The 27783-nt window shown below is 43.4% G+C and overlaps 1 protein-coding gene across 3 annotated transcripts; it reads right to left on the bottom strand.

Moving 5' to 3' along the window:
* Positions 1 to 2179: 2179 nt before the first annotated feature.
* Positions 2180 to 27783, bottom strand: LRIG2 (leucine rich repeats and immunoglobulin like domains 2). Of its 3 annotated transcripts, XM_055819745.1 has the most exons (19): positions 27470 to 27565; positions 26309 to 26432; positions 20994 to 21065; positions 20457 to 20531; positions 19813 to 19947; positions 19171 to 19314; positions 18892 to 19035; positions 18142 to 18285; positions 17740 to 17883; positions 14907 to 14987; positions 13979 to 14050; positions 13779 to 13847; positions 12284 to 12447; positions 10761 to 11081; positions 9563 to 9844; positions 8489 to 8938; positions 7852 to 8001; positions 6278 to 6559; positions 2180 to 5622 (listed from the first exon to the last, which is right to left on the bottom strand). In XM_055819745.1, the coding sequence occupies exons 4-19, from the start codon at positions 20525 to 20527 to the stop codon at positions 5393 to 5395; spliced, it is 2883 nt and encodes a 960-aa protein (XP_055675720.1). In that variant the 5' UTR covers positions 20528 to 20531; positions 20994 to 21065; positions 26309 to 26432; positions 27470 to 27565; the 3' UTR covers positions 2180 to 5392. The 3 variants fall into 3 exon arrangements, with proteins under 3 accessions (XP_055675720.1, XP_055675717.1, XP_055675719.1); XM_055819742.1 differs by lacking the exon at positions 26309 to 26432 and having other exon boundaries at positions 27470 to 27782; XM_055819744.1 differs by lacking the exons at positions 17740 to 17883; positions 26309 to 26432 and having other exon boundaries at positions 27470 to 27783.

The raw sequence follows: 27783 nt of genomic DNA, 5'->3' as shown, positions 1-27783 counted from the left end.
AGGGGCAGATGAAGCTGCTGCTGAGGGGGAGCCCCTCACCGGTGCCGCACCCAGGCACAGCCCCCTGCCCACATCCCGGGACACACACCCTGACTGCCACGCCGGGTCACCGAAGCCGTCACATCCACGTGCCCATCGGCTCAGATGCTCCGAGGTGCCCGGAGGGACATGTGCGGGGCAGGCACTCAGGGCACCGGCCAGTGCCGCCACACCTGAGCCCGGAGCCTCATCTGAAGGGGCAGCAAACTCCTGCGGGACGGGAGGAGGAAAGGAGAACCTAGCAGGCAGGAGGTGGTTTAACGAAGTATCCAGTATTTTAAACCACTGAAGGATTGAAGTAAGGAAGAGATAGGACCTTCCACGAAAACGCAGTCATTAGCGAAGCCCGAGGGTAGATGCAATTGTTTTCTGTTTTTTTCCTCTCTTTGATGACCCATTTTTTAATCTCATCAGCACCAGGCTTGTGTTAATTTTTAAATATGCTTGGGTAACTGAGAACATTAACTATTCATGATCTGATCTTCAATAGCTGGTTCCCTGACACTGTGCCAGGGTTGAGATGTACATAATGAACCGGGGCGAGCTGAACTTACCAGGGAAGGCAATAGCCGTTTTTTCCTGAGCCTCTTGTTGAAATGATCACAGGACAGGGCAGGGTTTCACAACACTTGTGCTTCTGAATAAATCAAGGCTCGCGGGGCAGGCTCGTGTCACTGAGGCCATCCCCCCACAACTGCAGCGGCTTGAAAAGATTTAAGAGCATGAAAAAGGCTGGGGTCTGGGAAACACTGCGGACACTCAGCGAATGCTCCAGCTCCGGTCCCAGCACAATTTATGAACAGGAGGGAAGCCTCCGGAGCTGGCTGGAGGCTCTGCTGTGCCCTGCCCAGCCAGGTATCGGCACCAGGAACCCCTGGTTTTCAGGCACATAGCTGACAAATACGGAAGTCGAGAGCCTGCACGCAGAGGAAGGGCAGCCCTTTAGCCCGTGCTACGAAGGGAGGTAACAGCAGCAGTGACATTTACTTACAGCCTGGCTTTGCTTTCTGGATGCTTCAGCGTAGGTCCTGCGGACACGACACGCTCCCCTGCGCATGGGAGCAGACGCAGGCCATGAGGAATTGGGCAGCGCTGCCAAGCACATCGCATGTTGCCACATAAAACCGGGCAGGGACCCAACGCGAGGCTGCCAGCGGCTGCCCTGGCCTCCGCTGCAGAGCCTGCTCCTACAGCTGCCGGCAAGGCCGGAGCCCCTGCGCAGGCTGCCTGGCGCTCCTGGGAGCTGCATCTGGGGATGCTCTCTGCCAAACTGGTCCCTGGGCAGGCCATAGTGGCCGGGAGAGGAGAGCCCTGCACCGCAGGCTGCCACGTGCTGTGCTGCAGCAGCAGCGTGCCAAGCCGGCTGACTAACTCTCACTTGTCAGGCTGCGCGTGCACCCAGCTCTTGCGGACACTTTCCTTGGGTGCAAACTTCACTTGGCAGCAAGAACCCAGGATGAGGCAGCTACAGGAGCTTGGGTTAACTTGGTAAAAGCTACACAGTGTCGAGAGCTGTGAACAGGTAAAATGGTGAGGCATACCAAACAGAGCACAGGAGAGCAAAGGTGGTTAATTAGCAGAACATGAACCAGCACAAGAACACAGTGATAGAAACAGAGTAAGTTATTCAAAGGAATAAAAAACTTACCCTGGATTTTATGAGGGAGGGTGGCAAGTAGGGTGGGAGGCACACACCCCTCCCCTCCTGCAGCAGGGATGTGGCGGCACACTCTCACCAACGAGTTTATGCTGACAGTTTGTTGCTGGAAAGAAAATCTCTTATTACTTCAAAGGATCCGAATAGCAGGATGACAGCGTTGGGAGCACAGTGATCTGCGAGTCTCCTGGCCCAGAGTCAACAGCGCCACGGAAGAAGTACCTGCACATTTTCAGAAAAGGGTACAGGGTGTTTCCTACTAGAAAACTGAAATAAAAATCACAGAATCAGATAATGGCCGAGGCAGGAAGGGACCTCTGGAGGTCACCTCCAAAGCCTCTGCTCAAGCAGGGGCACCTGGAGCCAGCTGCCCAGGAACACCTCCAGATGGCAGTTTACTGTACTTTTTTCCCTTGGAAAATTAAGTATCACAGAACAAAAATAAATTACTTGATTTGCAAACTAACAAAGCTACACCGGATGCTCAATGTATATAGCATTTTATTGAATGAAGGTATATTACAATAGACAAACATATATTACACATGCTATACAAAATATACATTCTTATGTGAAAAAAATATAAATAGACACTAGGAAATAGCAACAGAGAACAAGAGCAGCTTTGCTCACGCTCTTATGAACCCCCAGTTCCTGCACTGTTAATACTTTGGCATTGATTGTGTTTTGTGAAAACAGAATGGCCACCCTGTCCTGTCTGCACCTCCTGGAGGAAAGGGCAAAGAAAAGAGACTTGATTTTTTCTGCAAGTCTACCTAGGAAGTTGCTCCACAATGCTAAGCACAGCAAGGTGTTCACCTACTTACAAGCTTCAGCTATTTACAGCCAGCTTACGGACTTTAACAAGATACCGTTGCTCACGGAAGGATGCAAGTGTCCTAATTCATATCAGCAGCTTTTCTAGGCCACTATCTCACAGAAATCAGTGCAGCTTGAGCTCCTAAATGGCTTCAAGAGCTAGCACTTCAGTTTGCTCTGGTGCAGATGGCATTAATTTTAAAGCCTTGGTCCTGGCCAAGCACATCTTGCCTACCTAAAGGGAATTCAATCGCACTAGGGAGTTGTGCTCAAAGTACACCTGAGATCTGGACATCCACAACTGTATGGCGGCAGATCTCTATTAGCTCAACTCCACAGGAGAGAGGGATGAAAGAAAAAGTAAGAGGCATTTGCCAAACAGCGATGGGAGGCAGAGCAGCAAGGGGGCTGTTTTCCCACTATTGGGAAATGGTGGCCCCACACATGCCAAGCAGCACTCCGCCACAGCAGCCTCTGCGAGTATCTGGAGAAAGCAGCAAGCTGCCCAAAAGAATGAGGCTTCTCTGCTGCTGTAGTTTCATGACATGACCTTTCTCATCTGGATTTAAACTGACAGTACTGGGTTCCTGCAACAGAGAGAACTCTGGATTGAAAACAGGCACCATGTCTTAAATTCAGTCTGGAGAGGAAAAGCCTGGAGGAAGTTAAGTTCATTCCTTTCTGGTTTTAAGATTCTTCTTTTAGCATGTATGTTATTAAAACATTTTGGATGTCAGCACCCAGAAGAGTTTAACACACCTGTGTTTCTCTCTACTTTATCCAAAGGTCAAGGACAATCGGATCATCTTCCTACTACAGCTACTGACTATCAAAGCAACCACAGCTGCTTTGAGAGTGTGCAAAGAGCGCTTGATAATATTTGCTCATTTCCATAGGTCTGAGTATTATTCATGTCCAAAGAGCTGTGAGAAAGTAATAGTTATTCTCAGTGTTTCCTCACTTGTTTACTCAAGTAATCCAGTCTCAAAAGTTTCAGCTGTGATTCTGCATCACTGCATCCGATACTTCAGTCACACACCCTTCTATCTAGGAATGGATCAATGGGAAGTCTTACATGCCTCCCTTGGGCTGGTCCAGAAAGGTTTTCCTGTCTTTATAAAAATACACTGCGCACCTGTTTTCACTTTAGTATACACCCTATGGCTTGGAAAAAAATGCAACAATGACTAGGAAAAAAGCCCCTTGGCTCTTCAGGCATGAGTATACAGGATGACGCTGAAGCACTCTTAGCACTGAGCACAACATACTTGCTGAAAACTCACCACTGACGAGCCTTCAACAAAAAGATGCATCTTCCCAGAAGAACGAACTTGTCAGGAATGTCCTTCCTTTAATTTTGTCAGGCACATGCCACTGTAACTAATGAAGTCTGCGCTTCCTCTGTCTCAGCAAGTACTGGACTTTCAATATCGAGTGGTTCCCTGCATATTGTTTCATTTCTTACCTGCCAAATATTTAAACATTGTGGCCACACTGAAGTCTAGGGAATTATTAGAGAGTTCAACAGGGCCAAAATTTTGCCCGATACTTTACAACAGAAAAGGATACAAGTGTTTTAAGCTACATATGCCCCTTGGCTGTGCTGAGGAAACCGAAAATCCACAGTATAGTTCACTAAGTATTTATCAAATGCTCTCCCAATCTTTCTGATGCTTTTCATCACAACATTGCTCTTCAAAAGCTCACTTAACTGTCAAGCTATAAAAAAATACACGAAGACCTCTCTGCAACATACACAACAGAAAGGCTTTTTTTAAAGATAAAAGGTTACATAAACTTCTGAAACAAACCACTGAAAACTCTCATCTTATAGCTGTTTTACCAGATGACCAGAAAGAAACATTCTGTTTACTGTTCTTTTTGTTTGCTATTTACAGAAACTTGTGGGAAGTTAGATACTACAGCATGGAACGCAGGTTAATACCACTCGTTAATGCAGGGCCTGCTGGGTTTATGCTGTAACGGACAAGATGGTGCCTGATAGAGAGATCTAAGGACTCTCTCAACACTCACGTGGGTGAAACTTGGCATTTTTCTCATGTCATGAAATGGATCAGCTTGCAGTCAGGTCAGCCCAGCTTAAGGCATATAGAATTGTACGTACAACGAAATTCATTAATATCACAGTTTCACCACATACCTATAGTAAATTCACCTCTTTCCGAAACGAAGACAGCCCTATCTTCTCAGAAACAAGCTTTCAGTCCCACCAAAAACACCCCATCCATACGGCTTGATATGCAGCTGTCAAGGCTAACAGTATGATACATACCTTTGGCATAATAGAAAATATATTTACATTACAGCCAACACATTAATATGCTTAGTGTATACAAAATATTTATAAATGCAAATTTATTTACAACTAGAGTCCATTATTCATAGGAGAAAAGAAGCTCCAAAGTTAGACTGGTAACAGACACCTGCCAACAGTCTAAGGAACAAAAAGCTGGCCAAGAGTTTTATGTTTACAGTTACTGGGGAATTCCATGAGGAGACCCTGAACATTTGTTTTCAAGCAGACAATGCAGCGTGAAATAGCTATGCATTCTTGAGAGATTTTCAAAGCATGCACCAACACAAAGGCTGCTTCCAACATCAGAAAATCCATGTTTTAATGCTATTCTTGTAGACATCACTAATCATCACCTGTTGCACATTCCCATTTTCCAATACACAGAAATCTAAGGAAAAAGGGCATGTGCCACCTCCTCCTAGAGAGTCCAACTCTACTTAGTCAGCCTGTAATTGCAGACACACATACACAAGCATCTTTGGCCTTGGGGTTAGTCCTGAGGTAGTAAATACAAAAAGTCAGTTGATAAGGATTTGCTTTCAAGACTTCATTTTAGTGTCTTACGTGGTTTCACTATAGTCATGAATGTTCCGTGTCCTATTAAAATCAAAGTTATGTTCACATAATCTGTGGCAAGGTCTGGGTGAAGCAGCTTGTTCCCGGTCACTGTCAATAATGCCCTCGCTTCGAAGAGGTCGTGGGGTCTCATGGGCTGACTGCTGATGCAGAAAGTGCGAGTGAGAGCACGCTAGGTCTTTGTTTATTCCCCATAAAGGAAGCTGAAAGGGTTCTGAGGAAGAAAAATTGGAAGAGGAACAGGACTGAGTTAATGATAAACACACTCAAATTTTAGACAGATTTTTTGAGTTGTGTGACTCAGCAATAACAGTCTTTCTGAGGTTATTTTTTCTATTTTTGCGAGCATATTTTACTGGACGCTGTCCCTTTTCAGCAGTCTGTTACAGTAACCAGAAAACAACACGCAGAGTTTCAGTGTGACTGTTTAAAAAGGCTACCTGGAAGAAAGTCAACATAAACCCAATCAATTTACAAAAACAAAATATTAAAAAAACCCAACTTTTGGAGTTCTTGGAAACTCAGGCCAGCTTAAACAGAAGGGCTATTGGAATTTTATTATATGAAGCTTTAACTCTTGGCTAATAGAGGTCCTTGGGAGTACATGCAAAGGATCACACTGCACAAGATTTAAGAGATGAACTGCAGATTAAGAAGCATCGTACTTTTAACATCACCCTCTTCGACTCTTGGGTACTGGATGCAAACCGAGGGCTAGTTCCGAGAACAGGTGGGTGGTAATGAACAGATGAGTTACCCCACAAACTACAGTCACTTGAAGAATTAGCTGTGTGTCAGCAACGAAGGGCAGCACAAGGAAGAACAGAGTTATCAGGGAATACAAAGCAACAAAAGGGGAAAGAGCTCACCGTTAATCTGCTGGGAGGAGATTTTCTTTTCACTTATTTTGTCATGGTTGGTGAGGAAGACAGACATGTCTCTGTCTGCTAGGAGACTATCAAGAGCACTGGTTTCACGCTGGGTGCGTGCTGCATATGTTTCCTTAGGGATCTGCACCATGAGATTAGGGAGAGTTTGATCCAGGGGGTCCTCTTCTGTGATGTAGGCATAGGGACAGTACTCTCGTGTCCTGGAGTAGATGTTTGCATTGTCGTAACAGTCTGAGCAGATCACCAATGGCGTTGCACCACCTGGTAAATGCAAGGGAAAACAGAAACGCTCTCAAAGAGGATAAGGATGCTTCACTTCAATAGACTCTTTCCTGTCTCAGTATGATCAGATACTACAGTGGCACGGTTGGGAGGGCCTTTATGTAGTTAATGTGGTAACAGAGTACCCAGCTTAACGGTTTACTGAAGCAATGACATGAGCAATGCTCTAGGCTTCCCACCATCCAAATTCTCAATAGCACTGCCCTTCTGAGGCTGACCAGGGGAAAACCATGGACATGAGCAAAACAAAATCTCGTGTTTGCTCTCCTGTTTCAAGGGCAAAAGGGTTCCATGCAGGTTCAATCAGCTTGGGCAGTGGGCTGAAACAGCCCTGGAATCAATCTGGGATACCTATCCATACTGGCTTATGCTCTTGTACCAGACTTGTACCCTGCAGGCCCACACGCCTCAAACCAGATGATAAAGTGGTCACTGATCTCAACTCCTTCCCCATACACACTCTAGTGTAGCAGGACTACAGACTAGAGGGAATGGATCATGGGAGAGATGTGAAAAACTTACACTGAAGGATCACTTTTGAAAGCCAGCCTATTTAAGGATTGGATGGCTTCTCGGCACTTGGATGGTAAAAAATAGCCTCCCTGTAGACTCAATGATGCAAATATCCTGAAAAGCATCCAAACAAGGCAGGGAAACAGTGCAGACCCTTTAGTTATGATTGTAGCAAGCAGACTATACGTCTGGCAGAAGCAGTAATTTTATGCCAAGGATGAAAGGTACAGCAAGTCACCTTCCAAGCAAAATATTTCCACCTCTATTGCCTGGCCTTTTGAGATGCCAAATGAAAGAAACAGCATAAAAATCTACCTTGGCATGTAACTTAGGAATTCTCTAATGGCATCCCCGCCTTGCTGAACAGATCACAAACCCTGAAGCAATGAGCCTCTGGAGGGACCTGTACTACTCTGGCACCTGAAGGACAGCAGTCACATCATCTACATGCAAAGGCACTCACAGAAGATGTGAGCCCAGACACTGTTGGACCAAAGATTAAACAACACGCACAGAAGGCAAAAACCTTGATAGCAGAATGTAAACAAACACTAGAAGAAAAACAGGGGATGCCTAAAACTCAGAATGATCAATGGAAATTTTCCGATCAGCATGAACTCTCACGTAGGAAAAGTCACCTTTGATGTTAATACACAGTACTGCGCTGCATTATGCAATACTGCTGCCAGTTATGAGGACTAGACTGCGCACTGGCATCCTGCTGAAACACAAGTAATACACGTGAGGGCTTTGCTTACCATCTGTGCCTTTATGCACGTAGCTACCGGCTGGAGGCATAAGCTGCTGATGGCTTCCCGCCTCCGAGTTACTGTAGCCTTCCTGAGGCTCCGACAGAGTTCCTTGGGAGGATAGATAGCTGGGAATGTCTGCAGGTAGGTTCATCTCCTCTGCAAGGCAGAATTAACATTGATGACATTAACAGCAAAGTCTGAAGATTTCAAGGTAGTACCAATAGTATTACCCACATTAACAAAAATGTTATCCAGAATTCCAACTCACATATAGTTATCTTTTTTTCTACCTCAGTGATTAGAAGTCCATATAGCTAGTTCAAAAGTAACAGGGCCTGAACAGAAATTTATACAGATTATTCCAGATCCTGAAAATGTTTGTATGTCTATTCAAATATTTATTTCCAAACTTTACTGTTTTCCCTCAATATAGAGCAAATCTAGTGCATAAGGGATAAAATTAATGCTTTTGATGTTTTAGAAAAAACTCTAAATTGAAGGAGTTTGAGCAAATCCCTGAAGAGCTTTTAGGAGGAAATATTCAGTGCTTCAATCTTACACACCTGTAACGAATCCAGAAATTTTACCACTCTTAAGTGTTTTGGATTAAAAACAGGGATGAGGACTTGCTTTTGCAGTTTACCTGTATTAGTGATGCTGTAATCTTCACTCTTCCTTCTCATGTGGTAGATCACGATAACCCACACCAGGGATGTTCCCACAACACAGCACACGACGACAATAATCACAATGCCTACTGTTGTCCAGCCATCCTCCTCATGGACAATGCCATTCTGGGAAGAATCACAATTTGGGGAAGCCAGGACATTCAGGTAAATATGGCCACGCTCGGTGCCCAGTGTGTTGGACATAATGCACGTGTACTTCCCAGCATCCTCCAGTCCAGCATCCACAATGATAAGGAGTTGATTTGCCGCAGCAAAAAAATGCCGTTCTGTGACTGTCAAAGGACCATCATCTTTAGTCCAGTTGAGGCGAGGGGCAGGACTGCCACCAGCTATGCACTGCAGGACAGCAGTTTCACCTCGGGTTACAGTTCTGTCTTCCAGGGGCCTAACAAAGGAAGGAGTTTCTGTGACAGTGGAGGAAAAAGAAAGGAAATTGTAAGATAATTTCACTGTGCAATACCAGAGCGTACTCCGTGGTATTTAAAAATCTGATCTTAAAACCCAAACCTAAAACTTCAGCAATGAAACACAGGATTCAGGAAATCCTATGAGTTCAGCTCTTCTATGGATCACTGCAGCAAATGCAGGTACAGCAAACATCCCCAGAATTACACTAGCCACAGTCTGCTTTAAGCATTCAGATTCTAAATTTGCCTATGACCATCATGTTAAAAGTCAGGGTCTTCAAAAAATACCACACTCTAGAAGGAACAAGCCTTCCATTACCACTCACCACAGTTCATGTTACCTGTGACTAAGTATGTTCTAAGGCAACAGAAATTACCTAGTCTACACTGCTGGATGGAGATACGCCCCTCAGTTCTCTCCTGCAAAGATCATACTAACTTCACAGGTCAGCGCTGTCGCTTAGCTTCTAAAGCTTCACTGTTCAAAAATCACTGCACATGCCACTCTTTGTATTTTAACTTCTTTCTTCAGCACTTAAACTTGCTGCTTACAGATAAGCTACACTACCCCTGCAAAAGTGAAGGGATGCGTATGCAAGCATGTATTAGCACACCACTTACCTAACACAGTCAGCGTGGCATTTGCTGACAACCCCCCCGCAGTGTTTTGTGCCATACAGCTATAGATTCCCATGTCTTCTATTTTTACATTTGCAATAAAGAACACATCATCCTCAGGCATGACATGCATCCTCCTCTCTCTTGCAGCAGGGAAGTCTGTGCCACCATCTTTCTGCCAGGAGATCTGTGGAGTAGGGTGGCCCTCTGCAGCACACTCCAGCCGGGCCATTGCCCCAGTGCGGATAGTAAGATCCATGGGGGTTTTCAGGAAAGAAGGTAGCTCTGGATCAAAGGAGACAGTTTCAGTACCAGGGAAAAAGGTGCAAAAGCTCCACAGCACAGAGAGTATCTAAAACCAAAGAAATCTGAAACACACCTGCAGCTCTCCTTAAGAGAGAGGGACAGATTATTCTGAAGAATCGCACAAATTCTCAGGGATCATTTCTAAGAGCTTATCCGTGAAGTGTCAATACAGTATCTACAGTGCTTATTTAAGATGATCTGAAGGACATCGTTTCTCATGGGGAAAAGACAGGGAAAAGGTTTCGCCTTCTTCATAATCCCTTTGTCACACTTTTTCTTCCCTGGTAACAGGGAAGGTGAACTTCCATCTCATCAGTCCAGGTCTGATTATCTGTTCTGGACAAGCACAAGCAACACAGGCACCTCTGCTCTCAGATACAACAGGAATCAGTGGTTTACCGATGTGAACACTCTTCTTACCTCCCTTCCCTCAAGCCAAAATAAAGAGAGCCATGATGGATAAAAGCAAAGGACTTCACAATTGATTTTTCAGACTTTGCTTCCAGACCTACCTACTTTTAGCTGAGTCTTCCCAGCACTACAAACACATGGGAAGGTGCTTAGTTCTGAAGAAACAGCAGAGGGAGCTTTTAGTTTAAGACACTTCTACCTCCATTTAACTAGATGAACAACTAATTGTGTTTTAATGAAAGCATGGGAGATACCTGCCCCTTTTGGAAAGTGAGCAGAAGGCTCTTCACCCACAAAAAAACCCCATCAACAAACACCAAAAAACCCAAAACACTTCCTTCTGGCTTTATAAAAAGATGCTTGATACCAGTAAGACAGTCTTGCAAGACTATTTTGGACCAGCTCTAGTGAAAAATAGACTTGTAGCTACTTAAATAAAGCTTTAGGTTAAAGGTGATTTTCCTTAATTATCATTATTGCTTACCATTGACAGTCAGCTTGGCTTTGTCAGAATAATTGGAACCAAAGTGATTGGTGACAATGCACTGATACTTTCCTTCATCAGTGAAATTCACATTGAAAAGATGCAGGACAGTGGTGTACTCAACCACCTCGCCACTTTGCTGCTGGTATCTGGCAAAATTCTTAATCTCTGCATCATACAATACTTCACTGTCTTTACGCCAGGCAGTGGACATGGGTGAATCACTGCTGCTCACAGCAGTGCAAGTCAGAGTCACATTCATGCCTCGCAGAGCAACTGTGGTCTCAGGATGCACTCTTATCTGTGGTTTAGGGAAATTATCTGAAAATAAAAGCATCAAGATCAGTTACTTTCCTCTTCAACTTGCTAGTAATATTGCAAGAAAACTCACTGAAAAGACAATGTAAGCAGAAAGAAAGCTTTGGGAACAGATGTCCTGCTTGAGGTGCACATATTCAGCTGTTTTCAGTTGGAAATCAAGCTATGAAAGAGGATTAGAACCACAGGTAGGCATACAGAAAAAGCATTGAAAACAGTTCATGTAGAAGCATGGTCTTGAGCAGCGCCCTGCATTTTGTACAACTGTCTGGAACTTGCTATATTTAGATCACACACAAAAGTCATGCTAGCTGAAGAGCTAGGCTATTTAACGAAGGACTGAGACTTACTTTCAGATAGCATAAACATCTTGAAGAGCCTTTAAGCTCTACAAATACAAAGCATAGCAAGCTGGCAGTTCACTCTATCTCATCCCACTTGATGAGAGTTATTTCAATACCCGTTATTTCAGCAAAGACATTCTTGTAGGCACAGAGAACGTTCGGTATCAGGCTCCACAGTGGTGGTATTAGAATGGAGAAGTGGGTGCTTGCATCTACATGATGATTATTGTAGCCTTTACCACCAAAAGAATGAAAGAATTGCATACGCACAAGTAACACTTATCAGATTGCTCATCCAGAAAATGGAACACCAGACTATTTCCAGGCCTGCCACAGAATTCACACGTGACTCTGGACAAAGAACGTCTCAGTTTTCCATCTCACAGTTCAGTTACAAAAATAAACAGGCTTATGTCTGAAACCGTGGTGGCAGAGACCAGATAAACATTACAGATCCAGAGTGTCAGAATACGTGCCAGAGTATTAACTACTCTAGCCTTGCTGGTACGGACAAGAATTGTTAAGGAAGTGTCAAACAGTCCTTCCAAAGCTAAAGTCATTTATCAGCAGGGAGAAGGGAAGCATAACCAGTTTTTAACAGTAACCTACATGAAAAACAATGCAGTCTCACAGAATAACTCACTCAGGTTAACTTCAGTGCTCAAATATAACAAAACAAAGCAAAGAGAAACAGAATTAAATCCCAAACTCCAAAGCAGACCCAGTGATGTACACAGGCCCATGTGCGCATCATAGCCAAGACCGAGTATTTCCAGCAGTGCTTCAGCTTGATTTCCGAAAGGTACCTGCACAGATCTGTGTTACCATGTTTTTATATCAAAAGTCATTAAAAATACAAACCACAGACAAAGTCATCAGGGTCCACACTGAGAAGGCTTTGTCCTGCTAACCACTCAGGATGAGCACAGCTAACATTTACAGCCTGCTGTAAATGGCTGTCAGTGAGCCACTGGGGCAGCCATTTCAACTGGCAATCACAAAGCAAGCTGCTAGTGTTCAAAATTCTGCAGAAACAAGGCAAAACAAAAGCGTGATTAAAGTTTATGTATTTCACATACTTACATGTGATTTCATGCAACAGAACAAAGCATATAGACTCAGAAGTGTCAAGACTTACAGTATTCTTTTATGCCTATGGGTATTTATTATAAAATGTTAGCTATATACATGCTATAAACAATCTCGAAAAACCTTCCCTCTGTGTCAGCGTTAAAACCTTAGACTTCTTTTCAATTCTGAAGGAGATAGCCTCAGATTTTCAACTTTAAAAAAAGTTAAGCCTGTCTTTACAATTATCCCATCCCTCTTTAAAGCAATTAAAAGGAACATAACACTGCAGAGCAGCCCTATGTCTCAAACTAAACATACTTGCCATTATGAAATGAATATAAGCCTCAACGCTCATTTTTGTGCCAGCTAATAAATATTTAAGAATGGAAGTGATTTGTTTCATACAGGTATCTACTGTAGCTTGTTTTCTCTGCTCCACAGAGAAAACTGCAAACAGGAAACAATAATGTGTCACTTTTCCCCCACCACCTGCTTTCAAAGTTTCCTAAATATTATGCATGACTATGACTGATGAGAGAAAGTCCACCACTTCAACAAGAAGTGATCTGCCACTAGATTAATCTAGTAATGAGAGAGGAGAGGTATGCCAACAAGCCAGGATTCATCCTACTGTTTTGCCCATACATACCAACAATTCCTCACTTTTAAGGTACATTAAAGAAGGCAATGAGCCTTCATCTTTAACACCTAAAACGTGTCTCCTCAAACTGGTAGAACTTGCAGACTAAGTCCATTTAGCCAAGATTAACCAATTGAATAACAGTTTTAAAACAGATTACATGATATTCAGAGGCTTTATCTCATAGAGATGACTGTGTTACATTAGGATTAGTCTTGGGTGTGAAGGTCACTTTACATTGTTATACTTTGAATGTCTGAAGATCACAAGAAGCTCTAGCAGCTTAAGCATCTGCTGAGCAAGTAAGAATTCTTGTCTAGCTGTGAATTTTAAAGCTCTTCCCTAGTCCCAAAAATGGGAAGACAAAATACAGGGTTTGCTAACTCCCCTGAAAAATTCCTGATAAATTATTTCTTCTGTTCACTGTCTACATGCTAGTGTGTGCCGAGCTTGCTGCAAAATCATCAGATATGAAAGACTTAACAGTTCAGCACTGCATGAAGAAATTATTTTTTACTAACTGCAACTAAGAAATGCAAAAAATGGAGGCACAGATTTTATCAAACCTTAAATCTAAGTATACTGCTGCCAACTGTGAGTTGGTAGCACTTGTAAAGAATCTGTAAATAATTGTCATAAACTTACAGCTCCTTCAGGTGAGCCTGGGCAAATGCATTTTCTTGGATGGACATTACTGCATTGTTGCTTAAATCTCTGTAAGTTAAGCAAAGAGAACAATTATGGGCAAATATGATTTCATATGCTACCTTCAGTTAAATTACTGAAAATTTGACAGAGAATAGAAGACTGAAGTTGACAAATAGTAAGTTCTACAAAGCACTTACAGGTGTTCAAGTCCTTCAAGACCAGAGAATGCTTTCTTGGTAATTGACTTAATCTGGTTTCCTTGCAAGATTCTGAAAGACAAAGCCCCACAAACTCAGAAACCAGTCTGAACGTCAATGGGAGTGCACAAATAAGACCTAAAAGACTAGGTTTTTTCTAATTCTAGCTAAGCTAAAAGATCAAACAGAATTTTTTTGAGCTTAGAGGCTCAACTAATTTTCCCAAGAACAGTTCCTTTTCCATTCTTAACCCAGAGATTTGGGTTAGAGATGTGTCAGGAGGTAATTTAAGTCAGCAGAATAAGACATTGATAAGTAGAACTTGGGAGTGGAGCAATAACTTCCTCATACCAGTCTGCCACAATCACATCAGTTCCCAAGACTGCACCTTTATACCAAGCTATTCATTATAAGCAATGCCTGTAGCTCCAGAGGATGGAGCTTTCTACAAAGCACATGGCTCTGGATGAATCAAGTGTACAGTTTAACTACTGAAAAACTGTTAATTCTAGTGTTTCATGTTTGCTCAAAAATACTTTGTGGTGTGGTTTTGGTTCTGGGGTTTTTGTTGGTTTTTTTCTTCCAAGTGGTAACTTTTACCCAAACTAAAGCAGCACAAAAAGTGACAATCATCACACAGCAGGACTGGGCTATTCAATAATACGTACAGCCAAACACTTATGCTTAATTTCTTCAAATTGGTGCTGCAAGGTGATCTAGTGCTACACAGATCAAATGCTCCTGAACATGGAGCCCAAACCTATATCAAGAGGTTGTAGCACACAAGTGGAAACACACCGAATACAGCTGCCAACTAGAAAGGCTTTCTGCCTTGTGTCATTGATTTACAATCACTTAATATTTTGCACTCTCCCTCTACTCTGTGTGCCTGGGAAGTACTGTCATTTTGATGGTTTCTAATACATACAGTTTATCCAGCCTGCCGAGTCCCACAAATGCTTCATTTGCATCTTCTATGGCCCAGGAGATCTCATTGTTCCGCAAGTCCCTGCAGAAGAAGAGCTTTCTTATACAGAAGCCTTGTAACATCATCATGACCACTGCTAGTGGCAAGCTGGGGATGAGAACTTTCTGTTGTACAGGCCAGCAACAGCGTTCTGGCACAGTGTCACCTGGAAGGTCTCAAATCTTTTAAAACAGTTTGTCAGAAGATGAATATCCCATTTCAGAGATGCCAGGGAAAATGGAATCGTTCAAGATCAGTGCCACAGACAGCACCACAAACAAATTCTGCAGTAAACTTCTTGATGTGGTATTTAAGCAAAGACCCAGTCTGACTAGCACTTGTCATGTGATGGACTATTTGCCAGAAGCTGGGAGAGGCTCCTGAAGCAAGTTGGTTCATGTAAGCGAATTAACCAATACACTAGCAGCATTAATCTTCCTGAGTAACAGGCTTATAATAGCATTAGCATATTAAGAGATTACACATAGGTTACAGTGTAAGGCTGCCAGGCACAAAGTAGTAGATTTTCAGAATGAAGTTGATACACTGCTCACAAATCTCGTTACCAGCTAATGGGATTTGTTTGACCTCTGCACAGCACTTTGGCCCCTCACATAGAAGAACCGACTAAACAGCAAAAGGAACAGAGCAATATGGTTCAGAGAGGATTACATGCTGTTTAGTGAGAAGGAGAAATAAATTCAGTTGCATTGTTAGCCTGAATGGCATGGACTGAGCCAAGAGTTTCCATCAAAGCCACAGTTTTTGTCTGTTTTGATACCACCATGCACAGAAGTCCCTGCAGGAAGGAGTGTGTTTAAAGGAAAATACACCAATGAAAAAACAGTCTTTACTGCATTTTACCAGATACTTGCTTGATGGAGCTTCCAAACAAGTCAACTGACACAGATAGCTAGCTACATATACAGGTAATTGTATACATCACCTCACACAAACACTTCCTTTCTTTCCTCACCTTAATGGTGGGAAAACAAAGCATCTACTTTCCCTTGGGTGAGACAGTAAATTGCATAGAATACCATCCTGGAAGAAAGAGTGATCAACCTCCAGGACGCTATCTGTGATAATACATTATTTTCTTACTTTTCCTACTTTGAAATATGGAAGTCTTGTTCTTAACACCACGCAGCAGTCATTTCCACAATAAATATATACACTTTAACATTTGGGCCGAAAAGCAAAGAATTCCATGATTCACACATCAGAGGGTCTTAACAAATATGGCCCTGATACTTCCTCACATTAAGTATTTTCCGCTTTGAAAAATTATTCAGGCTAAGGCACTCAACATGGATGTGATCTAATGAGAAGAATGACTGATGAATAATATGCCAAATTTATTTCCAAGTTTCTAATTCCTGTGATCTGAAACTTGTTTCTAGAATTACCTCGCTGTCTGCTTTGGAATTTTAGATTGTGAATGCTGGAGGGGTATCAATGCCAAGCTACTCGCAGTATTATGAAGTAAATAATGTGTTAAGATGTAAAATTCCAGTGCTATTCTTCAATATACCTTTAATCCTACCTTGCTCTTATTACCTCGTAGTTAATATACCGTTTTACAGTTTATTCTTGTCAATTAAAGCTACATTGCAGAATAGTGACAGAGGCTGAACATACAGAGAAATATTAACGTCAGCCTTAGCACTGAAACAACCAGTATACAAACAATGGACAGCGACACGGTATCTCCTGTTGTTTGAAGTATTTTTACACTCCACTACTCAGACCATTTAGCAAAATGAGTGAGCAACACAAAAGAAAAGCCCCTCATTGTGCGAGCTGAGGAGCTGCCTCCTCATGCTTGGCTGGCCACGAATGCTTGGAGCCTTGTTAATCACCACTGCCCTCTGTCCTGCACATTCCAACCCCGAAGCAAATGGCCAGCCTCTCAGCTGTTGACGCCCCTGAGGAGCCCAGGAAAACCTACTAATTAATCTGCTCTTGTTCTTTTTCATGCTACTCTAAATCTAAGAAATTAGTTTTAATTATTTCATTAAAAGGTTGCATTAAGGTTAACAGAATATGACTGCTTACATAAATCTCTCTGGTGAGTTTGCTTATTTAAGCATTTATTTAATGAACTGACAGAGGGGTTACAAACTTTCACTCCTTTCTCAACTACCATTGTTTAAGATGATTACAACTGTTCAGATCTACTTGGGACTTTTTTCCTTTTTTTTTTTTATTAAGAGGCAAGATTGAGTCTTTTCTTGTCAGAGATACCAAACAGCTGCAGCTGCTACGAAAGGTCCCGGTGAGTGCAGAGCTGTGCCCCTACAACAGCAAGAAGTAACCCTACACCCTCCTATGCACTGTGCCTGCCTTCAGCACACAAGCAGGGTGGGCTTAAACCGTACCTTCTGCAACCAAAAGGGTTCACCGCTTGGTTTCTGAGGCTCCAACCCTAACAAAATGCTCTGGAATTAGGAGAGGTCCAGGCTGACCATTCATTCCACAACTGGCATTTATACAAGCTGACTATCCACACCTTCTTAGAACCAGTATGACATGCAGCTTGCACTCGAGGTCACCAAGCCACTGTTTCTTACCACCTCTAAACTGAAGTGGTTGGTTTGTTTTAGCTGCGGCAGAATTCTGTATCTCAACAGACCAAAAGATTATCAACTGCAGCACACCTGCAGGCAGGACAGCATGCAACAATGCCAACACGCTGATCTCAGGCTTGCATGGTGCAATATTCATTGTCTTTATTTCCAAAAGCTTCACTGCATTAAACTGAAATTTCGACTAGAAGTTTTTCTGTACTTACAAGGTTCGAAGATTTGTCAGACCTTTAAATACACCATCAGCAATGTGACTAATGCGATTGTCACCCAGGTTTAGTTTCTCCAATAAACCAAGTCCCACAAAGGCAGACTCCTTAAGGCGAGTTAGCTGGTTGTACGACAAGTCTCTAGAAACATTGAACATACACTTTAAAGGCAAGTAGGGGGGATTAATTATGAAGATACTATTGAACTTGATTAATTCTTCAGTTCTGCTTAATTTCTCTAACAGAACACTTGAAATATAAGTAAAATACACAGCATTACTATGGGCCTAACAAGAAAATGGAGTACTGCCTCGGCAATTCATTCTTGCTACATACCTGCTATCCAATCTGTTATTGCAACATTACAAAACCCCCAATGAAAAGCAGCCCAGGACTTACAGCTCAGAAAGTCTTTGGCAGAACTCCCATGCATCTGGACTGATCCTGTTAATGGCATTCTGGCTAACATAGAGTTGTTGCAATGTCCGCAGACCATACAACCAGCCCTTGTTTACTTCTGTTAAGTTATTATGTTCCAGTTCTCTGAGGAATTAAAAAGAAAAGCATTTGCCAAATAGATAATCAATGAAAAATATGTTTACAAAATTTGACCTTGTGGATCTCAAAATCATTTACTCACATTAAGCCTCAGGCAACCTGAAATGCATGATTATATTCATTCCATTGAAACCAGAAGAGCAAACTGAAGTACATGAAAAACTGAGTAACTCAACAGCTGCACTGACCCAGTGGCAGAAACAAAACTAATCTCTGTTCTCAAAGATTACTTCTTTTTAAAAAAGTTTTTGCTAGCACTGCATGGCACACTCTTGTGCTATCTCTGCCAAACAGTCACACAGCAAAAAAACATTCCATGTTATGGGGAGTGCAAATGAAAACCAGCAAAAAGCAGCCTAAAGGGTCAAAGCACTCTTGATCAAGTGGGAGGAAGTTGGGGAGAGCCAAGATCCTTCCACCTCTGAAGTAACTGGACACGATATCAAAACAATGGGAAAATACAGATCTGAACTCATTTCCTGTGATGCTCATCAGTACCTCAGCACCACCCTGACGTAAGGCAAGCCATACAGGACACAACCCTCCACAGCTAGAGCCCCTAGAAGAAGTTCCACAACTAGGCGTACTCACAATTCTTCTATATTACCCAGGCCAAAGAATGCTCCATCCATTAGTCTGTTAATCCCATTGCGCTGCATTTTCAAGGATTTTAAGGATTCCAGTCCTTGGAATGTAAGGCTTTCCACTATTTTAATCCGGTTCCTTTTCAGCTCCCTTTCATAAAGATGACATCCAAATATTAAGATATCTTTCGAAAAGCACCACTTTGTTGAAAGTCAAGAACACATACTCAGATGAACACCACAGCTGTAAATGCCATGTTTTTAAGTTTTCAAGACTGCTACTTACAGAAACTGCACGTGAGGCAATTTGAAGATCTTTGGTGGAATCACACTAATCCTATTTCTATTCAGCTTTACCACCATCAGTGAGCTAGATAAGTTATCAAGACAGCCTGCTTCTAGAGTAGTAATTCTGTTGTTGCTCAGATTCCTAGGAAAGAAACAGGGAAAGAGGCCTTGAACACAACTGCACAAGCAATTCAGAGTGACCACTTATTTTTAGAACTCACGTTCCTTGTAAAGTCACATCACATCTGAATTCTGGCATACCAAACTAATTTTTTTCCAAAGAACTGGTGCTAGGAGCTGATTTTTACTGCATGCACATGCTTCAGTTAAACATAGTTAAGACAATGTCAACAGTCATCTACTCAAAATGGGCAGGAATCATTCCATGTCCCTGCTGGCTGAAGTACCTGCACTTTGACAACAGCAGTTATTGTTTTCCCTACTATTTGAGAAAACACAATACAGATTGGTATGAAAAGTGTTTTATTTCAAGCACATTTTTAGCTACGTTAAACGCTGCTACCAGTTCACAGCCATGCAAGGCTGCCTGCTTTAAGACAGTAACTTAAGAGTAGATGAGCTACTCAACGTTACTGTGCAGAGTCAGGAATCTCAGACATAACAGATCACTCATACTTACAGATACTTCAGTTGCATCCGAGGAAAAGAAGAAGCTTTAATTTCTGAGATCAGATTAGAACTAAGATCTAGATTTTCCAATGAAAGGTAAACTTGGAGTTGCTCAGCATTTATTTCTGGAATAGTATTGTGTACCCTGGAAAAAAAACCAACCAGCAACCAATATGGTTATCAAAACATCCTATTCTTCAAGTTGTACAGCTAAACCAGCTAAAGGATTCTTTCTGTATAGAAATATTATTAGCAAGCCTCTTAAATGGGACATGTACCACACACTTCAGAGTGTTAATTCCCAACGCAATACTGAAAATCCAAGAGCTATTTGCCACCTTGACATATGAATAGATTCAAATTCTGGGGCCTGTATTTGGGCTGCTCCTTGTGGGAACTGTCATTCCTAGACTGAATCCCTCCCCTTCAAAGCTGCCTGCCTTGGCTGACTGCATTTTATTGGTAATTTAGGGCGACTTGATTGCCTAACTGATTTGTATTTCTTTAAAGAGTGCTTACACATTCCCTAAAGCACTTCAGATGAGCAGTATTTCAAGACAAAAGAAGCTATGTTTTCCTGCAACTTGATAGCAGAACTCTAATACAATTCTCTCATTTGTTAAACAAGAAAAAGGCAGACAAGCTATTACTTACAATGAAAGAAGAGTTATATTAGAAGTTGTTTCTCCAAAATACGGAATTTCACTTAGCTCATTGTAATTCATTTTCCTTAAAAACAAAACAAAACACATTATTGGCACTGCAAAGAGAAGAAAAACCATTCTGTTTGCAGTGGAACTAACTTCTATCACAGAATGAATTTAACAATTTTGTTATCTTAATAGTACTTAGTAGTTGACAAAAAAGGTTCCCTAGCAGCTTAAATACTAATAATTTGAATAATTTAATAGTGGAGCATGCTAGTTTTTACCATTTTCATGGACACTATAACTTAGAACCACCTACAGTCAAAACAAACACATCTAATTTCTTTTTTGAAAATAATGGTCTTCTAATCTCTTATGAAAAAGTCTTCTGCTCACAAAGGATCACTTCTGTGCAAAATGTGCCACCATTTTTAATTAACTGGCAATGAATATTTGTCAGACCAGACATCTAGACATGCAATGAAATGTACTAATTAGAATTAGGTACGATATCTTTAGTTTATCCTCATAAAAAACAACTTACACTTCTTGTAGTGTATGAACAGACAAATCAATGCTCCAGTTGGATGACAATAAGTGATTATGACTCAAATCCCTAGAGAACAGACAGAAAAGTTATTCTAGCTCCTGGAATAATAATTAAAAAACCCCAAAACACCATCATGTATCCTTTATGCAACCTAAAAGTTTTAAACCATATTTATGCTACATACAATTCTTCCTAGCTCATTCTAGTGGTCACTCACAATAGAAGTCTACAGTTCTATTTCTCTGCTTGAATCAAGTAACTTTTTTTCAAAAAGGTTTCTTGAAGGAAAGATCATACCTGACCTGAGCATTTTTCCCTCAAATCATAGCTTTATAGATCATACATGCCTATCACAAAAGAGAAAAACCTTCCAGGGACATGAAAATAATTTCTTACAAAACACCTGTTATTGAACTGATTTCTGTAGCAGCTACAAGCCCCATTTTCTCAGCGTGCCCAGCTTTTCAAAGATGTTGACTAGTCAAGGCGGGCTTGTTTTGGAGGAACAATGTACACACAATTACCAGACAAGCTGGAGGGGACAGAAACATGAGGCTGGGAAGCTTATAGAAGGCATGCTTTAGTGCCAGCTGGTTTTGCTTATAAGAAACAAATGCAGGAATTGGATTGTTTCAATGGGCAGGAGAGTAATTAAATCTGTTTTTAATGCCCATACTGGATGTTGATACTGTTCCCATTGCTTTTTAACTTTAAAGCAGTAATTTTTGCCTTGGACTTGGTGCAAAAAAATGTTACTTGGGGAAAAAAAGCCCACAGGTCCGCTTTGGAGAGCTAACTCCTTGGACAGAGACTATCTCTATTTTGCGACATGAATCAAAGCATGACCAGAAAACGTCAGGTTTTGATGGAAGCCTAGTTCTAGCTATACCAGTGAGGACAGACATCGCTCCACATGGTGAAACCAACTCATCTTTTTGACGCCTTTCTGGCACAAGTCCAGAACGAAGATGAATCCCTGAAGCTTGTGCCAACAGCCCGAGTCGTTGTGCAAAGGAACAGGATTGGCACTGATGCCAAGCTCGTGAAACATAACTGACACCCTTGCCACAGTTGGAAAACTGTTGATAGGTGCATATATTATAACTGGACACTGCCTATTAAATCAAGAAGTCTGTCTCTGCTGGCTAGTTGTGCCTGCCTGTCAGCAAGGTAAGATGCTTCTCACTCCATTTCCAATTCTGACACCGAAGACAGAGCTATAATGAAGTATCTTCAGCAGAAGCTGTTCACCTCCTGATGAATTCCTCTATTAAGGTCCTGTATCACTGATTCTCTTTCATGATTACAGAAGTAACACAGTATATATTTATTACAGCCAGTTTTAAGATTATCAGGCAGGCTGCAGCTATGCTGACACAGGAGACAAAATTATCCTTTACAAACAAAACTATCTGTTAAAAAGCTTATTGAAGTGTCACAGTTAAAAATAATTCCATTGACAACCAGGCTCAGGCAGTCACTGCACCCACATGCTCGTCTACTCCTGCAATAGCTTTGGGCTTGTGGTCAACTGAACTACACTGAGGGTCGAACTTGTACAGACACGAAGCTGCCCAAAAACACATGACTAGGGGAAGACAAGAAATTGTACTGGTGCTGCTGCTGAAGAAGGTGTTGCAGTACACATTTAACCCTCGCTGAGGACCTGTAAGCATCTGTCAGTGGGTGTTAATGCTGACACAAGAACCCTCCATGCAGGAGGGAAGACTTGCAGCTAACCAGAAGACAACCTGAGCAGGACCTGGTTTTTTTCACCCCAGCACGCATGTACCTATGTATTTTTGATCTGTAAGACCAGAACCTTCTGGGAGAGAGCAAGGACTTCACAGACTATTTGCTGTTAACGTCCACTCAGGCTCAGCAACAAAGATACCGTTCTAACAATGAATTATTAAAATCCTGGGTGTCGTGGCAAGTCAGACAGTTGTTAATGCATTCTTTTAATTACATCAAGATGTAAATTATACAGATACAGCAGCAGTCAGGTTTGCAAACAATTATTCATTCCTACAATTAAAAGAAAAAGAACCTGGAGAAAGAAAACAATGCACATGCAGCCACTGAACACTACTCTACAGGCCTGCTCCCTTGATATAAGTAGTAATTAAGCCAATCCTAAATGCCAATAACACATGAAAACAATCAAGTGTGAACTGCTCCAGGTCAGGGGAGGCTGAGCACTCAGGACACCCTCTCAGGCTGTCGGGATCCACCCTGCCCACCACTGCCGGAGCCTGGCTCAGCCTGGGGGCTCTGGACTTGGCAGAGGAGCCCAGCATGACCCGCAGGAGCCACCAGCCACGCTCGCAGAGTGGGCAGCACGGATCCCAACTCCCAGAGGCAGGCTCTTTCCTGGATCTTTCCAACACTCAGGCACCCAGCCAGCACTGAGGAGACTAATCTTGGTAGCAGTGGGTTTAACCAGAGCGGGGAGTACTAAGCCACGCTGTTTCCAAAGGACATAAGCGCAACCCATGGAGGAAGGATGAGACAATGGACACAGAAGATAACAACACACTCCTCAAGGTGGCCAGATACTACAATGATGAGCAAAACCATGCCACAGGTGCTGAGCCAGACCAACCTGTGTGTCAGGCATGGTTAGTGGGCACTGACAAAGATCTCACGAGTCAGATTAAAATGCAAAGAAAACAGAAACTTGATTTTCCTAAGGCTTTCAGGAAGAATATCATAGAATAGAATATTTCAGTTGGAAAGGACATACAATGATCAGCTAGCCCAACTGCCTAACCACTTCAGGACTGGCCAAAAGTTAAAGCAAATTATTAAGGGCATTGTCCAAACGCCTCTTAAACACTGACAGGCATGGGGCCTGGGCGATGAGGATTTGCTAACATGCAGGTCTCCCCCCCCCCCCGGAGACAGAAGCCTACTGTCTTACTAAATTAAGATTTTAATTTAGAAAGCCCAAAAAAGTTTTTTCTATTATTACTCAGATTTGGACTACAACACAGTTTTGATCAACAGTAACTCCTCTTTCAAGAAGTTGGTTATAGTTCATACTTAAAACAGTTCTGACATTACTTATGCCTAGTTACTGTTACTGATACTTTTCTTTTTGAAATAGAGTGACCGATCACTAAATCCAAAGTGAAATATATTGTCTGATTTTCTATGTTTATAGATCATTCCATCACACAGCTAAGACTTCTGCTATTATGCAGAACCAGATAATTCCCTTGCTCTGAAAAAGCCAAAACCAAGAAATCCATCATTTTAAAAGCACTTGCATTTTTACTGTGAGGCCCATGTTATGCCAGATACAGAGCAAACACACAAAATTTGTATTTGGGAGTTTATTATCTGGTATTGTATGTAAAAATCATCTAAACATTCATTTTGAGCAGAAGTGGTATTCATCTCAAACAGAACACAAAGCACACACCAAACTGATTACTGTATACTGAGTCCTGGAGAATGATCTTAATTCATCCCAGCTGAGCGTACCAGCTCCCTCCCCACGGCACTGTGCTGGTACAGGTGCTGATGCAGCAATGCAGCCAGCCATGTGAGCTGAAAACACATAAGCTCACCCCAAAAAACTGTTGCAAATGGAACTAGCTGAACTAATTAACTTCTATTCATTGTCTTCCTATTTACCAGGATATATAAACAAACTTTCAGGCACTTGCGTAGGACTGAAAGGCAGCGACCACCAGCATCGTGCTTCCCTTTCCCACTACAAATGACTGCCCTACAAACAGGGCTTGCATTCCTTGCTCTAAAGAACATAATGTTGAGATGCAGACATATAAAAAAATATTCACTAACTTCTTGACTTCCCTACCCTTTTCATCACCTGCCAAGTTACCCACAAAACATATGTAATTTAGCAGGAAAAATGAAGATACAGTTGCCTGAATACTTCTGTCATGAAAACAAGTTCTGAAGGCGTTCTCCTGGCCTTATTAAAAATGAAAACCCAAAACAAAACCAAAAACCCCCTACACTGGAAGCATCACCTGCAAGTAGTTTGAAAGGGATCGGAAAAACAAGAAATTTTAGTTCTCAAAGTTAGGTGAAATGGTATCACAGAACTAAGAAGGAAAAGCATATCTGGGACTTCTTCATGCGAGAAAACTTAAGCTTTGATTAATTTTAAACAGCTTGTATGCATTATAGCTTGTTTAGATTGAGAGCTGCTAGAGTAGTCCTAGTGAAGAAAAAACGTCACCCACACACACACACACTTTGTGTGCCAAAATCCTGAAAGCCACAAGAGAGAACATATGCAGAATGAATTGGGAGCAGCCCTCAGAAGGACTGGGGATGCTGGTTGACAAGAAGCTCAACAGGGCCCAGCAACATGTGTTTCCAGCCCAGAAAGCCAACTGTATCCTGGGCTGTATCAAAAGAAGTGTGACCAGCGGGTCAAGGGAGGAGATTCTCTTCTACTCTGCTGTGGTGAAATCCCACCTGCAGTACTGCATTCAGCTCTGGGGCCCCCAACACAAGAAGGACATGAACCTGTTGGAGTGAACCCAGAGGCCATGAAGATGCTCAGGGGGCTGGAGCACCTCTCCTGTGGGAACAGGCTGAGAGTTAGTTCTTCAGCCTAGAGAAGGCTCCAGGGAGACCTTAGAGGAGCTTCCAGTACCTGAAGGGGCTGACAAGAAAGCTGGGGAGGGGCTTTTCACAAGAGCATGCAGCGACAGGACAAGGGGAATGGCTTTAAACTGAAAGAGGGGAGATTTAGATTAGATATAGGGAAGAAATTCTTCACCATGAGGGCAGCGTGGTGCTGGCACAGGGTGCCCAGAGCAGCTGTTGATGCCCCATCCCTGGAAGGGTTCAAGGCCAGGTTGGACGGGGCTGGGAGCAAGCTGGGCTGGCGGAAGGTGTCCCTGCCCATGGCAGAGGGGTGGGAACTAGATGATCTTTAATGTCCCCTTCCAACCCAAACCATCCTATGATACACTTATTTATTGCTTGCAGCATATGTCAGATTGCATAATGTAGTACAGTGCCAGCACTGCTTTTTCCCATTCCATTTTGTGCCAAGTAATTTTAAACACACCCTCTATCAGCTTGCAGAAAGATGCAAGTATATGTTGAAGCTTGAAAACTTGCTCTCCAAACAGCATGGATATCGTTTTGCTTATTAGCTACCTGATGAACTGCCAACTCACTGTTCCAAGCACTGACACCCTCCCTGGCAAGTGCTAAAGTTAAGATATCCTTGTACTTTTCTAAACACAAAAGGTTTCACAGACAACAATTTCTGTACTGAAATACACATTTACTCTTAAACATTTCCAATTGCTTACCATGCAGGGAAAGAAAACTACAGAACCACAAAGGGGTGAGAAGGTGACAAGCTTCCTCAGATATGCCCAGTTTTTAACACAGATCAGACTCTTTCAGTCCTGCTGGAGGAACTCCTGTAGTGAACTGAACAGTGGTTTGCATGTTTATACTATCTTCCAAACAGGCTTTTTTTCCCCCTTGGCCTGAAATAACGTTATTTCTATCAACTAGGAAACAGAATCACTCCAAGAGGGCTTGAAAACTGTTGCTTGAGCACAAAACTGGGTTTCGATATCCCTCATACTTCAGCAGCTCTTCCACCTGAGTACACTGGAGCCAAAGGTGACAAATGCAACAGTGACTATTATGACAGTAATAGCCAAGGAAGAATAAAGGTGTACTGGGCTCAGCCCCACCTGAACACTGTTTCGCCCACTGTCTAATTAAACTCTTGGGGGCAGAGACTAAAGGTGCATTGTAAAATGTTCTGAGGGTTGCGTTTTTTTGAAAAACAACGGCAGCAGATGTTTAGGGGAGCCCACAGCAGTTTTCCTAGGGGAAAAGGAAGTCACTGAGTCGGCAAGGCAGCAAAGGGATGCAGGGGAAACCAGAAGCAGTAGGAGCTGCCACAGCACATAGCTGAAGCTGGGGGCTGGAAAGAATATTTCCAAGCACAACTGTGAGGGACTGTGTCCTACAGCCTGACCCGAAAAAACGTTAAATCCTGGCTGGACGGGCATTACCATTCCAGCCTGCTTCTGCTTCACACTGCTCTCAAATGTTATCATCATGTAGCAAGCTAAGAAAAGCGTGACATCTGTGCCCTAGCGACCGCGAAGCACCAAGCTTCCTCCGGGCGGCTGCTGGAGCAGCGGGGCGCGACCGCCCCCCGGCCCAGCGGTGGCTCAGCCGCTGCCCCTGCCAGCCGCTGCCCCCCACCCCCCGCAGCACTGACCGCCCCGGGCCCGCGGCAACAACCCACGGGCCCCGGGGCCCAGCATCGCCGGCCTCCCGCCGCTCCCACCCGAGAGCCACGCTGCGGCGGCCAGGAGGCCCGGCCAGGCCCCGGCCTCGTACCACCCTCCGCCGCCGGTACGCCGCTAGGCCCCGCACCCGCCGCCCCGCCGCCCGTTAGGCCCCGCGGCCTCACGGCCGCCCGCCCGCCCGCCGCGCTCACTCACAGGCCCGTGGTGCCGGCGGGCAGCGGCGGGATCCTCCACGGGCCCGGCCCGCCGGGCAGGCGGTGCCGGCTGCAGTCCAGCAGGCCGCGGCGGCAGGAGCAGGGCGCGGCGCAGGGCTCGGCGGCGGCGGCCGCAGCCACGGCCACCCGCGCCCACAGCAGCGTCAGCAGCAGCACCACCGCCAGCAGCGCCAGCAGGGCCCGCGGCAGCGCCCCGCGGGCGGCCCGCACACCCGGCCCCGCTCCCCGCATTCCCCGGCCCAGCGCGGCCCGGCCCGGCCCCGCCGCCCGGCCCAGCCGCCGCGCCCCGGCCCG

Source organism: Falco peregrinus, chromosome 16 (assembly GCF_023634155.1).
Source record: "Falco peregrinus isolate bFalPer1 chromosome 16, bFalPer1.pri, whole genome shotgun sequence".
NCBI classification, from domain to species: Eukaryota; Metazoa; Chordata; class Aves; order Falconiformes; family Falconidae; genus Falco; species Falco peregrinus.
This window is presented reverse-complemented; position numbering and strand designations above follow the sequence as displayed.